General features: G+C 33.6%; 3 protein-coding genes and 1 non-coding gene across 8 annotated transcripts; 2 read left to right on the forward strand and 2 right to left on the reverse strand.

Annotated features, from left to right (window-relative positions):
* Positions 1–7,029: 7,029 nt before the first annotated feature.
* On the forward strand, positions 7,030–9,266 carry LOC106416804 (two-component response regulator-like PRR37). Of its 2 annotated transcripts, none has more exons than XM_048750121.1 (3): positions 7,030–7,583; positions 7,955–8,113; positions 8,938–9,266. In XM_048750121.1, the coding sequence occupies exons 1-3, from the start codon at positions 7,191–7,193 to the stop codon at positions 8,956–8,958; spliced, it is 573 nt and encodes a 190-aa protein (XP_048606078.1). In that variant the 5' UTR covers positions 7,030–7,190; the 3' UTR covers positions 8,959–9,266. The 2 variants fall into 2 exon arrangements, with proteins under 2 accessions (XP_048606078.1, XP_013713155.2); XM_013857701.3 differs by having other exon boundaries at positions 7,044–7,583; positions 8,927–9,266.
* A 1,038-nt stretch (positions 9,267–10,304) lies between these two features.
* LOC106385719 (protein GAMETOPHYTE DEFECTIVE 1-like) lies at positions 10,305–12,957 on the reverse strand. 3 transcript variants are annotated; one of them, XR_007320386.1, is made up of 7 exons: positions 12,487–12,957; positions 12,320–12,394; positions 12,164–12,244; positions 11,901–12,055; positions 10,943–11,814; positions 10,667–10,863; positions 10,357–10,570 (listed from the first exon to the last, which is right to left on the reverse strand). XR_007320386.1 is itself a non-coding variant. In XM_013825625.3 (7 exons), the coding sequence occupies exons 1-7, from the start codon at positions 12,931–12,933 to the stop codon at positions 10,455–10,457; spliced, it is 1,956 nt and encodes a 651-aa protein (XP_013681079.2). In that variant the 5' UTR covers positions 12,934–12,957; the 3' UTR covers positions 10,357–10,454. The 3 variants fall into 3 exon arrangements, 2 of the variants coding, with proteins under 2 accessions (XP_013681073.2, XP_013681079.2); XM_013825625.3 differs by having other exon boundaries at positions 10,667–10,876; XM_013825619.3 differs by having other exon boundaries at positions 10,305–10,570; positions 10,667–11,814.
* A 113-nt stretch (positions 12,958–13,070) lies between these two features.
* LOC106385737 (THO complex subunit 4A-like) lies at positions 13,071–14,882 on the reverse strand. 2 transcript variants are annotated; one of them, XM_048750123.1, is made up of 6 exons: positions 14,264–14,882; positions 14,029–14,157; positions 13,836–13,904; positions 13,587–13,756; positions 13,347–13,495; positions 13,071–13,304 (listed from the first exon to the last, which is right to left on the reverse strand). In XM_048750123.1, the coding sequence occupies exons 1-5, from the start codon at positions 14,405–14,407 to the stop codon at positions 13,348–13,350; spliced, it is 660 nt and encodes a 219-aa protein (XP_048606080.1). In that variant the 5' UTR covers positions 14,408–14,882; the 3' UTR covers positions 13,071–13,304; position 13,347. The 2 variants fall into 2 exon arrangements, with proteins under 2 accessions (XP_048606080.1, XP_048606085.1); XM_048750128.1 differs by having other exon boundaries at positions 13,347–13,492; positions 14,264–14,862.
* TRNAV-AAC lies at positions 14,558–14,631 on the forward strand. The gene has a single exon. It is a non-coding gene; the product is annotated as a tRNA-Val (tRNA).
* Positions 14,883–15,000: the final 118 nt, after the last annotated feature.

Below are 15,000 nucleotides of genomic sequence, written 5' to 3' on the forward strand. Positions count from 1 at the left end.
CCGATTCGTACCTGATCCGAAATATAAAACAATTATATGAATATCTTTTTTAGGGTGTTACAAAATATATTCGAACCTAAAGAGTTATTAATCAAACCCGAACGGATAACCCAAAAAATAGAAAAATTTGAAGAAAACGACCTGAATATTCAAATTAATATACAATATAAATATTTAAACCATAAATATGTACCTCAACCATAAATATTTACCCAAATATTAATTTCATATTTATTTCGATATAATATCTAACAATAAGTATTTAAAATTAAATAATTGCTTTAAATACTCAATTCTATATAAATAACTAAATAAGTAAGGTTTTAGATTTTACTTCGTGTATATCCAAACCGATCCGATATAACCTGAGTCAAACGATATATGGTTATTTTATGAGTTGTAGGATGTAGTACAAACCCGATCCGAAATTGATATGTTATATTCAATCCCGATCTCATAAGTACAAATCCAAATAATATAGAACTTAGGATGTGTTATAAAATAGAACCTAGGACGTATATAGTTAACTTTTATTTTAATTTTATCAAAAATATCGTGTAACCAATTACATTTTACTATTTGCATTTATAATCAACCAAATTTATTTATATTTATATTTAATGATATTTTAAGAAACATTAAAAATAATATATGTTATATTAGCTAAAATATTATATATTATAAAATAAAGGGAATATATATTATTATTTTTAGTCGAACGAGATTGGAATTCACTAAGCTGTACGTTTTTATATTTAGGGTATGACTGGTTTTTCCGCTACCACCCGCAAACGCAGCTTTTGCGGTTGGTAGCGGTTGTTGGCGTTTCGCAACAATCGCTCAAACCGCTCCAAACCACTCTAAATCGCTCTGAACCTCATAAATTCAAAAGCTGGTTCCAGCTAGCGTTTGCGGTTGCGGGCGGTTGCGGAAGGATAAAAAAAATTTCTTTTTTTTCCAAAACAATATAAATACAAAAATAAAAATATTCAATAAAAAAATTAAATTGGAATTATAAAAATGCTAAAATATATCTATTATATTTTAATTAATATTATAAAACTCTAAAATAAAAATATTTTCTATATTTAAAAAAAAAATTAAATTATAACTTTCTAAATATAACTTTTATATTTATTATAATATTATTATTTTTGATATTTTTATAATTGTATAAAATGTAAATATTGTTAATTTATTATTTAACCGCTGCTGCATTTGGTAGTTAACCAGTCATAAGTATCCCGCAAACGCACCAATTTCTAACCGCAGAACCAGTCGTACAAATCTCTTAAAACCGCTAGAAACCGCAACCACCCGCATCCGCAAACTCCCGCAACCGCAACCGCAACCGCTGCGGTTGAACCAGTCAGGCCCTTAGTTTAAAACTTTCAAAAACTTTGACTGCATGTTTCAGTGTTATAGTATACAGTCGTATACATATACAGTAGTATACATAGAAATATTGTCTTTTCCTCTTTCTGCATTCAGACTTTGACTTAGATTTGACGAAATATTTACCCTCCAGTCCAAACTCTAGCTAAGATTTCAGATCAACTTAAAAGAAAATCATTGATGACCATATTTTATATCTGTACCAGCAAAATGAAGCTAGCATATTTGTGTTCCAAAAAAAAAACATATTTAGATAGTTCTGATGGACCTACAGAGCCGATCCTTTAAGTGCAAAAAAATGCTTCTGTTAGACCTTTTACCCCATATATAAAGTAAAACTATATAATCGACTCAGAGGATTAACTTATAGTGATCTCGAAGGGACATAAATCTTCAGATACATTTATCGATGAAACCATATTATAAATACAGAATGAAATGGAGAAGAACAATGAAAGGCATAAACGAACTTTTACTTGTGAAAACTTTGGTATTCGACAAATAGCTTGTACGGATAGTAAAATTTAGACTTGTACTTGGTTTCCTAAAAAGAAATATTTACAGTTTTAAGTATTTGCTAAGAAAATAACGGTTTGTAAAGTACTTGTCTTGTAAAGTACTTATAATTTACTTGATAAGCATTTGTAAGCTACTTGATAATTTGTTAAAATTTCAAAATAAAAATATTATTGTTTATATTAATATTTTCTTAATTGCTTTTTCTATATATATTTAGTTAATGTGTGAGACAAAATATATAAGAAAAAAATCTAAATTACTTCTATAAACATATTACTTATTTTTAAATCACTTCTAAATAAAATATAAACAAGTTATTTTACTATAAACAAAGGAAATATATTTTGTTTATTAACAAAAATGAATAGCAAACCAAAAATTCCAAATATTAATTTTTATTTAAATATTTGATATTTTCTTGTTTATAAGTAATTTAAATAGATTATTTGGTATTCGATTTGGTCAAGCCAAGTACTCATTTTTATGGATCAAATAGATATCAAATAACGAGAGTACAGAGTATGTAACAATTAATTGTGCCACCTCTATTTAACTACTTAAATATGATCAGTCAGATTTTATATAAAGAACAAAAAAAAAAACATAAACATTTAGTTTAAATTTGGATTACTTCAAGTCTTCAACTGGGTCGGAGTTGGATAAATCAAAGCAATATCATCCTGTAGTATCCAAAATATAGATAATTAAAAACGAAATAAAGTGGCGAGTGTCTAAATTATGTATTCTAAAACTGTCGATACGATGAGGCTTTGACTGGAATTATTATGATGTATAATGATGATATTAGGCCGATCTAGTTACCGACTAAAACGTGTTCCTACTATTCGAATGCCATTCTTAGATTGTAATAAATCGTAAAGTAAAAGTATCTATAAAAGATTACCAAAAAAAGTATCTATAAAATAATATACAGTTTGCATTAGGGTTAGGTAAAAAATATTTGAGATATTTGTTTCGATGTGTTGCTTAAATCGCTTTTATTCCAACAAGAATCTGGCAAACGTGCAAAGACAATAGTCCATCTAATTAAGATATAAATTGTACTTATGCAATTTCAACAGTGGGCACACTTAAGAATAACATCCGAGGCCTTAAAATTAGGACTCTAGTTCCAAAACCATGGATATACGTTTGATTCGAATATACTCCTATATAAAACCACTCAAGATAAATGTGTCGGCTGGTCTCCTGAGTAAAATGGTTACTAGAACGACTTAAATTTTGGTTTAATGAATTTTATTTCAGAAAATGGTTACTAGAACGAAATTGAATGTAACATGGATCCATTGCAATATGCAAACACAGTATAATAATGCATATGGTTAATTACAGAGAATGGATATATAAGCAAACATTTTTTTTGTTTTATTAAAAACCGTCTTAAACAATTTATTACAAAATTTGTTTAATCAGCTTTTATACAGTCTGTTAATCAGCTTTAACACTCTAACAAGTGTTATTGAAATATTTTTAAGCTATACAGCTTATGTTTCTCCTCCTCACGTATATTAGTGTCTATTTAATGACGACCAAAAACATTTCTAAGAGATTCTCTTTCTCTATCATTAACCTATGTGTTTTTGTCGAATACAGATGACCTCATACCTATTTTATAGTTATCTCAACGTTTTCAAAGTTCTTTATCCAGGACAATATGGATATGAACATCTTTCATAATAATAAATACAACTTTCTTTTTTGTAAGTGCACATATTACTTTTCTTTAAGAAATAAACATGATTTTCAAATTTATTTTTTTGTCTTTTCTCCAAAATATATATTTACTCTCTAAATCTCCATGACTCCAGCTCAACATCTTGAATCTACATTGTCTTCACCACCCAGCATATCTCTTGCACCAGCAACTATATATATCAGTGTTTATATCATCAGTTATTTCAACGCATACTATTGATCTATACAAATTTATGGCTGCATATTTAATCTCTCTTTTTTAGCTTTGTGTGCCGATCCAACACATCTTTCTTATGGTTCAACAACTACATTTTCTCACCTGAAAACTTTCATCCTATGTGATTTTCTCACCCATAAAATATGCATTACACCATATTTTTTTTCTCCAAAAGATATGTATTCTCTCGACCAGAATATCGCTATCTATCTGTTTGTTATGATTTTTATATTTTTTAATTTAATTACAAAAATGTTGGTCTTCAGAACAAAAATTTACAGAAATGTTTTTTGGTTTGGTAAGAATCGCTCAAATGTTGAAGTTTAGAATATTGTAATTTTCGTTTTGTATATATATTTAGTTAATATTTGATAGCGACACAATTATAATATATTAACCCAAATCATTTACATTTGAATTTAGGTTCTCGCTGGATCGGACAACCCCCCATTTGATGTGAACACGACCAAAGCACATCAAGATTTTGAGTTTAATTAATACAGTATTGATTAACTGTATGATTAATTAGGTGATAAAGTGGATTTGTATGCTGCGCACATGGGTATGCGTGAAATAATGCTTTTAACCATCTTTTTGTCTCTCCTACGTTTCGAGCTAAAAAGTTAACCTGTGTCTTTTTTATTTATTTAATTTTTCTGTTCATTGTTCATTTGCTATTAAGAATGTTGCACGATATATTATATACGGTTTATATATAATCCTCCCACTACGATTTAATCAGGCCACTGTATATATTTTGAATGATAAGAATATATTGATGAAAGTTATGAGTCTTATGAAGATTAGTTTGGGTCTCTTGGAATATTTTGGTTTAACTACTTTTATTTATTATTTACTCCATTTCATGATGATTTATGAGTTAGAAAAAAAATATTTCAAAAAATATACTTTTAATGATTTTTATTAGGTATTAGTGGTGAATTGTAAACTTCAAAAAACCAAAATTATGTTTATTAAATTTTGATTGATTAAAAATTGTGAAAATGTTAAATTATAAAATAATTTATTTATAATCAAAATTTAAGATATTTTTCTAAATATGCATGAAAACTTCAAAATGTATATGTCCAGATAGGAAAATATGGTATAATTGTTATGCCCCTGCAAAAATGTCATTATGTAATCTTTATTAGTTTTATTTGATGTTAAGTTAGATTGTTTAAAACATAATTTACACTTAAATCTAAAACAATGTTTTCTGGAAAGGGTAAGACAATGTTATTATGACATTTAAGCTAACATGTTAACCTAACAAAAAGGTAAAAAAGAGTCTACGGATTAGAGAACTCTAAAAATGACTATTTTCCTAATATAATATTGTGTCTGCATATATAATTGATAGCTTAACCAAAGCAAAATAGCTACACTAAGTCCATGGATTTTGTTCTTATATTTTGGAAATGTATATTTTAAAACTTTAAACTTAAAAGTATTCTTTTAATTTGGTTTTCAAAATCATCAAATAGACAAAGTTTCAGAAAAACATAAGAAACAAAGCGTGGTCACTAGAAATAGAAGCGGATCAAAATTATTAAAAATTAGAGATTAGTTTTGGATCATCAATTCATATATGGCATGTTTATGATACACTAATTATAATTTTTTTTAGGGAGGATGGCAGATAACCCAAGTTCCCATATGATTTATGATGTGATATGTTCCACCTTAACCAGTAAAAGAGGTATTAGATTTTACCAAAAAGAAGAGGTATTAGATGTAAACAGTACTAGTTCACTTCTGTGACCCCTCTCTTGCATAAATTTTGAACCGGAATGATCGAAACATATTTTACGTATTTCATGAATTCAACGGAAAATACCCATAGATCAAAATCTCCACTTGAGCAAATAATTTAGCATATAATTTAGCAATCATTTAAAGCATGTACATCACTAATAATAAAACAAAATGTTCTTAAGTATGATATTTAACATTTATTATTTTAAGTAATTACATAGCATCCTAAAAACACAATTCTAACAGAAATAAAAGTGCAAAGTTAAACAAAACAAAATATCCCCCATGCTCAGAACACAAAAAGCGGATAATCTTGATTAGAATTAACCGTCTTATCATTACACAGAGTCTTCACATTTTTATCAAGTTTGTTTAAGTCGATGACGGAAAAAAAAACAAAAATATCAGTTAAAGCAGTATATTACACACTACACAAGTTCACAATCAGTTCCAAATATAGATCATATAGAAAGATAAAAGTATACAATCTGTATAAGACTCCAAATGTCCTCTTAAATAAATATATTTTAAGTAATGTTCATAACTTTTAGTTTTCTTTTACCCAAACAAAAAAACTTTTAATTTTCTTAAACCCCAACACTATTATCTAATTTTACTATGCATTTTTTAATATTCTTTAAAAAATTACCATTCATAGAAAAGAAAATTCCTTTTTATTTGTTCTCATTCCGTTTATTGTAAAAAATATAGAATAAATTTGTTCTTCGCTAAATATGACAAAAAAAAATAATTACATTTCATTATTTCTATAAATTATTTTTTCTGTTTTTTTATATTTTTTCTATATTTTTCCTATGTTCTCGTGATAGTTACCGGTTAGACACAAGTAAATTAAATAAAATAATTTAATAGCGATGAATGAGAGAAGCTTGCATGGTACTTCTATTTATGTTTGATTTTGGTTACTGTGTAAGAGCTATATATTTTTTAAATGACAAACTATGCTTTTATTAGTTTTTAATTTTAATTTTGTGTGTTTAAATTTTTATTATTTATCAAATTCATTCAGATTTAAATTTATTTTCGATAGAATCTAAGATTTAGAAAATGATGGAAAGACTTTTTTTATAATGGATGGACTTAAACTTCGACCAAAAAAAAAAGGATGGACTTAAACATGTTCAATGGTCATTTCCAGAACACATCATAATTACACCTGTTTAGTGTGATTTGAGTAAATAATTTGTAACAAACTTATCATCTAAAAGTTGATGAATAATATCGTTAAACCATAAGTAGGGTCATTACACCGCACCTGAACTGAAGTGTCGTTCGGAGCCACAGAGAAGCGACGTGAAAACAAAAGGCAAACTTTTCACAACTTATTTTTTGGAGCAACACTCTTCGATAACTAAAGATTCCTTTTATTAAGTTCAAAAAAAAAAAAAAAGATTCCTTTTATTATAGTCAGTCAAAATAAGTCAACGGTTAATCAGTTGACCAAATATGACGACAAATGACGTCACCGTCAAGTTTGTCTTCTCCTCCCTCTGTTTAAATAGAAACCAAACCCACTTCGACTTTCACTCACACACACAACACAACAAGAAACTAAAACCACACCATGTATGGACATATCAGCAGCTCCATAGCCTCCGATGACACGTGTCCAGGTTTCCTATACTCCGAGAACATACTGGCTCCTCCTCTGCCGCATGATCATCATCCTCACTACTTCCTACCTCCGCCGCCTCTTATGATGAGCCACCACTCGTTAGTTACGGCCGAGGCAGTTTCAGGGTTTGGTTACTTTGATTCCAGCATGACCACTGGTGGCGGCGGATGCAGCAGCTGCGACTCGCCGAGCTCGATGGGGAGCGGCGGAGAGAGTCTTGTGATGCAGAGGAGTATGAGTAGCCATAATGGCTTTTTTGGTAATTTACCGACGACGGCCCACGATTTCGTTAACGATCATGATGGGCCAGTGAGACGGGCCCTTAGCGCCGGAGATCTACCCGTAAGCAATATTATTATATACACACTTGCATGACGAATTTTGATAATTCAAACCTATTTGCCCCGATTGTGTGTTTCTTTTCCGTGTTTACGTTTGTGTTTTTCTTTTGGTTGCGATGATTAGAATATTATAGGATATAAACACAAAAATAACAATTGGAACCTATGTTCCTATCGTTTCCAAACGCACTTGCTATATCTGCGTTTACATAAGACAACTTTCACATTTTTTAAGAGACAATAAAAAGATGCAAACGCAGACGGAACTACTAGCTTTTACAATGAACGTTTTGGGGTTTTATTTGGTAAAAGCACTTTACTATATTATGTAAATTAATGTAAAAGCAAACAAACGTTTTGGTACGTGTGTAGAGGAGTAGCAGGAGAGAGAGCAGTGCGGTGTTGAGTGAGAGCAATGCAATAATAGAAGGAATGAGTAAAGCATATAAGTATAGTCCTGAGGAGAAGAAAGAGAAGATCGAAAAATATCGTAGCAAACGAAACCTTAGGAATTTCAACAAGAGGATTAAGGTAAATTTTTACATTTGTTTATATGTTTGTAGCATCTATTTGGTTTATATGAGTGGATTTATTTTTCAATTCGTATTGTTTTTCAACACGTAGAGAGATGCATGAACAGTTTAACACCTACCTATATATTCAATATGCATGTATTTTATGTCCCATGGAAACTTTTGAGGACTTGACATGTAGTTGTATGAAACAGTGACATGCACCTGCACACTTATTGATGCTAACTAACCCATTCATTTCAAATCAAGCATATATTTTCTTATAATTGTCTCCCTTAAGCAACTAATAATGAATTCTATAAATTTAAAAAACAAGCATTCATATGCCTCTTTTAAAAATCAAATTTATTAGATCTAAATAATACAAGAATTTACCTTTAATACAAAACTAAATGGTTCGTTGATGTCTCAAGAAATAAAAGGTTCGTTGACTAGAAAAAAAAAACAAATAGGCTCAACATATCATGTCAATAACTATCACCTCAAAAGTAACACTGTCTATGCTTTTAATCTTATCTTCAAACATAAATATTAATTTCATTAGTATGTGAATTAGAATTAATGTAGTGTCACATCATATTTGGTCTTAGGGAATATTTTGAGATAGACAATGAAGCTCCAAGGTTGCCATAAGTTTATTTCCCCCATTGTTTATTTTTATAATGAGAAGGTCCTCGAATATCGAAAACACTAGGAAAAGAACTAGAGTATCCTATTAGTTACTTCATCCAGCTAATTAAACGATATAAATACATAATATAACCATCACCTTTGTTTTGAGACGGATTTAATACATTTATTTTTCAATTAGTATGAATGCAGGAAGACATTAGCGGACAGTAGGCCAAGAATAAGGGGGAGATTTGCAAGGAATGATGAGATTTCACAACAAGAACAAGTTGATGTTATTGAAGCCGTGGTTGGAGATATTGACACGTGGGCATCTTTTCTTGATTCTTTCTCTGCTAATCACTTCCTTAATTAGTCCTTAGAATTATATTTATGTTTTTCTCTTTCTTATATATGTTTATATGGCACTTTCATTTGTTTTGGCTTGAAAGATTTCTCCATGTTGCACTCATGTAGGTTATGTGTGTTTTCTTTGTAAATAAGAATAATAAATTAAAGTATTATATATTTTTGTTCGGAGATCTTTGCTGAATAATCTATTTGACTGGCCAGAAAATTTTCGGAAAGAACGGAATAGAACCACTTTGGTAATCTTCTTGTCATGGCATGGAGGGAGATCGACATTTCCCACTCTATGTTCTCATATAGTTGAGTTAAAATGGTTTAGTGGATAGGTTAAGGCAAAACAAGATGAAAACAGTATCACTATATACAATTTTAACTGAGTGAATCTTGGTCTAGTGATTCTCTTGAAATAGAAGGATCATAGTTCGAATCAATCTACTTGGAAGGAAAGGATCATATCATTCAAGAAATTTTTTTGTTTTCTATAAATAAATAAATATAGAAACAACATACCAATTTAGAACGAGCATGTAATCTGATTTTAGTTTGTATAAAAACACAATGTGTATGATCATATTAACGTCGATGTTGTATCCGATAACCTGGGTATGTGAATTTACGCAAAAAAAAAAAAAACCAGAGGTTGATGTTTGGTTGGTTCTATAAATGGAAAAATAATATCAGCACATTTTCCAACTATAAGAAATTATTTCATTCCGTATCATTATTACTCAGGGGCCCGTAAATAGTTTAATGCATAGTTTATTATGTTCCTTAATGGTCCGAATTGTCTTTTACCCACTTGATTTACAAAAATAATCAGAAAGTAGAAAGATGATAACTTTTAGCATTGAAAAACATGGTCATGTTACTCTGATGATTTCATTACCCTCACGTTAAGTACTCATCGTGCTACTAAGTACTAGCAATCTCCAAAAGTAAGCATACATTAACACCTTATAAAATCCTTATGAAATCAAAGAAGGTTCCACTGTAATAAACAAAACTAAAGTAATCAACCTAACACCGATTGTCTTATTTATAAGAGAAGAGAATATTCGTATTTTTTTCCAAATGAGCCACAGCTTGAGCAGTCTTTCTTCTTTAGCAAAGGCTATGAAGAGAGATGTAGGCCCTCCGGCGACCATGTCCCCGACTTTTGTCGGCCGGCAGCAGATTTACCGACTCTCCACTCTTTAACATGTGTTTTTCACTTTTATTTAATTCTTTTTATTATTTTAGAAAAAGTGTTTTTTTAAGCACGAGTACACGAAGAAACCAACTATAAACTTTAGAAACAAATTAAAAATTTCTTGTGGGTTTAAATTAAATGAGCAAAACTTCACTAGGGTTTAAGAATATCCTCAACCTCTTCTATGTTTTCGTCTTTTACTGATTTGTTTGAAACGATGAAGTAGAAAAGGCTTCAAAGGTTGTAGCTGCGTTAATCGAGTTCTACTCCTCTTAGCTCCCACCTTTCCTGCATTTTATGACAAATAGATTAAGATAACATTAGACTGAAGCTTAGTCCAAAACTTGCGTTAAGGTTTCCAAATGATGAAATTTAGATCCATACCTGAGTTTCTGACATTGTTTCTTTCAGACTGGACATGGACTTGTTGATTAGTTTCAATTTCTCTCCCGCTTTCTTTCTTGTCTTCCATTGATATTTCAATGGTGTTGTTGTATGGAACTGCTGGTTCTTCCCCAAGCTCCGCCTCACTGGAGTCTAAGCTTGGTACTTGGTCATGGTCTTGTCCAGCCGCCTCTGGACTGAGAGAGTTGTCTGAATTTCTTAGCAAATCAGTAGCCTCCGAGGAGGATAAGTTAGGAAGATTTATATTACTGTCACCTGTTTCATGCTTCTGGTCTTCCACTGTCACCTCCATGTACTCGTCGTGATTTGCTTCCAAAGAACCATCGATTTCCATCTCATCGCCATCAATGGATACAGAGTGCTCGATCTTAGCATGATCAGAAATAACTTCTTCTTTGCTGACTTCTTCCAGTGAGACCTCATCATGAACAAGAATAGTTTCCATCTTTAAATTTTCAACAAGACTTTGTGGGACCACGTGGCCGATTTTTGATGGCGATACAGATTTATCTTCCGACTCCAACTCAGTCTGCATGTTGCCATCAGAAGCTGCATCAGACTTTGTGCATCTTATCAGTGTAAAGGATGCAGGTGCTTGGTCTTGCACCAAAAGCCCCTGTCCCTGGCTGGTACTGCATTTCCTCAGGGGGACAATAGTTGTAGGTTCCACTTTGTTGTCATCTTCAGATATCTCAATTTGGCTAACGGTTTCGTTTTCCAGAAGATTATCAACAGATGAAGCTGAATCAGCCATACATGCATCAGAAACTTGACTCTTACAGTGCACCGGTGCGTCGTCAATCATCTTATCTGCAGTTTCCTGAGTCGAAGGTTCACTTCCTAGAATATCAGTGAGCCGGAAACCATGTGATGGCAAGCCTTTACGATCAGAGGTGACATCAATCGCCTTAGAGGATTTATTCGCCACAGCACGTGTGGTGGCATCAAAAGCCTTCGCGAGATCTTCCAAGAGCATGTCACCTTCACCACTTGAGATGGGATCCCATTTCATGAAATCACCAGACAGAGTCTGTTCGAGGCTAAAGGTATCACTAGAAGAAAGCAACTCAACCTTAACAGCTTCTTTGTGAAACCGCTTCTTCTTTAAAATCTTGGCTATCATATTCCTGAAAGCAAATTTTAAAAGAGACTAAATGCCAAGCTCAACACTGCATCAGATAAACACAACTGCTTCAAGAGTCGAATACCTTACCTACAGTTTTTTGAAACTGCAGCTCTGGCTCTTTCAGTAGAGAGTCCAAGCAAAGACATGAGGTTGATAACATCGTTAGGACCTCTAAGTTCAGTGACTGAAGGTGAACCACTCGATATAATCAGATTCTTCCCCTTAGTCCAATCCACCAGTAACTAGTAATGCCATATCACAAGAACGTATAAAGCATATAACCAGAAAACTCTTAACATACTCATCAACTAAGTAATCTAAGATTCTAAATACACAATCAAAGTTCTCACCTTAGCATTGGATATAACTTGTCTTCTCTTCTCAGCATCCTTTAAAAGATCAGAGTACTTGATCTCAAAGTAAACTCCTCGCTACTCATATAAAAAAAACACAATGAGATACACACAGAGACTCTTGTAACAGTTAACAATCTGTGAATCACAAACCTTAATAGCAGCTTTAACCGTGGGATGCATCAACCGAAACGGCAAATTCGAGAAATCAATCGAGATGATATCAACCTACAACGTCCAATCTAAGAATAAGAATCATCACAGACTCAACAAGAAACCTCAATCACACACAGAGAGAGAGGCTTAGAAAATTTAAACACCTCAGCTTTCGTACAAGCTTGATCGAACGCGAACTGATTCATCGGCCTAACGGCAACGATATCATAGCTCTTCAGAACCGGATTCCCGGAGTTCAACCCCAGGCACTGAGCCTTGCTCTCTAGCTTGACGGTGACGCGCGTGTACTGCCGAAACGGAGTGGATCGAGGGACGCCGAGCAAGCCGCGATGGAACGCGACGGAGGATGATAATCGCGGAGCGGCTTTGATGAAAGATCCGAGAGTGAGAAGAGGGATCGTGCAAGAGTCCTTCTCCGTCATTACGCCGCCGATCGAATGGTTATGCGCGATTCCGACGTAGCCTAGCTCCATGGCTTTCGTGGCGAGCTTTACGCGGAGTTTGTTTGCGACGGCGACGGCGACGGCGACTTCCTTCCCGCCTGATTGGGACGGGTAGCTGTACGGTACGTTTAGGTCGAAGAACCCCATGACAGAAGAGAGAGATACGGCGGAGGGATTTTCCGATTAGGGTTTAAGCAATTGAGTTTGTGTTCTTCGTCTCTATTCAAATAAACTTGCTCAGCTTGTGGACGATGACGTGTCGAAATTTACGAAACGACGACGTGTTAAAAAATAAAATAAAATAAAATTTGACAGCCCATATTATGTAAACGGCGACGTGTTGAGCCTATTTGTTAAGACAACAATAACAAAGTCTAAACACAGATTCGCAAATCTAAAGGGGTCACTTGTAAGAAAAACAAATCAACAACACACAGCCATGGAGGGCTAATCAGCAGGCAAAAAGTTTTCTATCTTCTCTTTCTCAATCATCCCACTCGCGGTTTGAGAAGAGCAGCCTCAGTTTTTTTTTTTTTTTTTTTTTTGTCACAAAGAGCAGCCTCAGTTGGTCTCCATATCTGCTGCGTGGTACTTATCAAGATCCGCATCAAGATCTTCAGCAGATACCTTCTCTGCTGGACCCTTGCCAGGACGCCTGCCACGACCACCACCACGTTGTTGTTGACCACCTCTCCCTTGTCCTCCTCTGCTAACCCAAACAATAAAACAGACTTTTCAATATACCCCCACAACATAGAGAAAGCTTTTACATAATAATGAAACAGTATATAAATACTTACCGCCTTGAACCACTATTGAAAGTTGCATTCCCTGGTCTAGCAGAGTGGGTCTGAAGATTGGAGCCCACGATCTCTATCTTCATGGGTTTCCCATCCAGCTGAACATCATTGTACTTTTTCACAGCTGCTATTGCATCACCACGCCTAGAGTATACTACTTCAGCAGTTCCCTAATGGTATAAGACTAAATCTTCAAGACTCAAAAAAACAGAGGACAAGCGACAAAGAAGAAGTACAATCTCAGCTTACCTTTGATCTTCCACTCCTGTCAAAGTGTACTGTGTAGCGTTTAAGTTCCCCAACCTCAGAAAACAGTTCCTACATACGAAACAAACAAACAGAGGCTCATATCAGTTCCAAGTTGCTTCGGTCTCAAATTCAGACAACAAGCCCTAACGCAAAGAATCAAACAGAGTTGAGAAAAAGGAACGATTTTTGACACCTTGATGTCATCGTTCATGACCCCGTAATCCAAATTGGAGACGTAGAGCTTCGTCCCGGTTTCGATTCCGGCGGAAGAACGGGTTGACCGGGAAGGGAAAGCTTCGTGTTCCCAGGTGGACTCCGGCGCCTATAACAACCAAATCAATCCGTTTCTTTTTCTTTCCTCTTTGAGAGATTCATCAACACTTCCGGCGAAACTAGAGAGAGGGAAGAGATGTAGAATGGATTTGAACCTTGGCTGATTGGTACGGAGCAGATCGGTTGGATTTACGATTAGTGTTGTTGCGGCGGGTCGGACCCGGTTGGGATCCGGATCCACGAGACTTGCGGTTCTTGGCGATCATGTCGTCCAGAGACTTATCTAATCCGGTCGCCATCTCGAAAGTTTTCTCTTTGGGCGGGAGCGAGAGAGAGAGCGAGACGAAGAGGAGAGTTCAACGGAAGTTGAAAGGTGAGCCGACAAAAGTAATGTCGGAAGTTGATACTATAAGCGGTTATTTAAAACGTAGGGTGAAAATTGGTAACAAGGTTTCGTGGTGTAGTTGGTTATCACGTCAGTCTAACACACTGAAGGTCTCCGGTTCGAACCCGGGCGAAGCCATATTTTTATTTATCCTTTGCTTTAATCCGTTTCTTTTGCTTAGCTATTAACTTCTGAAGAAATTATTAAAAGCTTGTTAATTAAGTCTCATACAGTTTTCTCGTGTCTATAAATATTGCCTTTAATGTTTAAAATTTTGAAACAACCATTGAATTGAGAATGGGTAATGATTTGTTGTTGTTTAGAAATTTCCGGCCTAGACAAACTATAATCCACTTTGTGTCCAATGATTTAATATGTTTTATCTTTTATCACATATTAAATCAAAGTGTTAAAAGGTTGTTTGAACGTACAATCATTAAGATCAGCACAACCTACCAAACAGAATACCAGAATATAAAAAAACACCAACAGGCACCAGTAGTGTCA

Source organism: Brassica napus, chromosome A2 (assembly GCF_020379485.1).
Source record: "Brassica napus cultivar Da-Ae chromosome A2, Da-Ae, whole genome shotgun sequence".
Classification (NCBI taxonomy): Eukaryota; Viridiplantae; Streptophyta; class Magnoliopsida; order Brassicales; family Brassicaceae; genus Brassica; species Brassica napus.

Bases quoted from the DNA above. Each gene is read 5' to 3' on its own strand.
- LOC106416804 (XM_013857701.3), top strand. From the start codon at position 7,191: ATGTATGGACATATCAGCAGCTCCATAGCCTCCGATGACACGTGTCCA. The intron at 7,584-7,954 runs GTAAGCAATATT...GTACGTGTGTAG, and splicing joins TTAGCGCCGGAGATCTACCC to AGGAGTAGCAGGAGAGAGAG. The intron at 8,114-8,926 runs GTAAATTTTTAC...TTTTTCAATTAG, and splicing joins ATTTCAACAAGAGGATTAAG to TATGAATGCAGGAAGACATT.
- LOC106385719 (XM_013825619.3), bottom strand. From the start codon at position 12,933: ATGGGGTTCTTCGACCTAAACGTACCGTACAGCTACCCGTCCCAATCA. The intron at 12,395-12,486 runs GTGTTTAAATTT...TGGACGTTGTAG, and splicing joins AAGCTTGTACGAAAGCTGAG to GTTGATATCATCTCGATTGA. The intron at 12,245-12,319 runs GTTTGTGATTCA...TTATATGAGTAG, and splicing joins CGGTTAAAGCTGCTATTAAG to CGAGGAGTTTACTTTGAGAT.
- LOC106385737 (XM_048750123.1), bottom strand. From the start codon at position 14,407: ATGGCGACCGGATTAGATAAGTCTCTGGACGACATGATCGCCAAGAAC. The intron at 13,905-14,028 runs GTGTCAAAAATC...TTTCGTATGTAG, and splicing joins TCATGAACGATGACATCAAG to GAACTGTTTTCTGAGGTTGG. The intron at 13,757-13,835 runs GTAAGCTGAGAT...TTATACCATTAG, and splicing joins ACAGGAGTGGAAGATCAAAG to GGAACTGCTGAAGTAGTATA.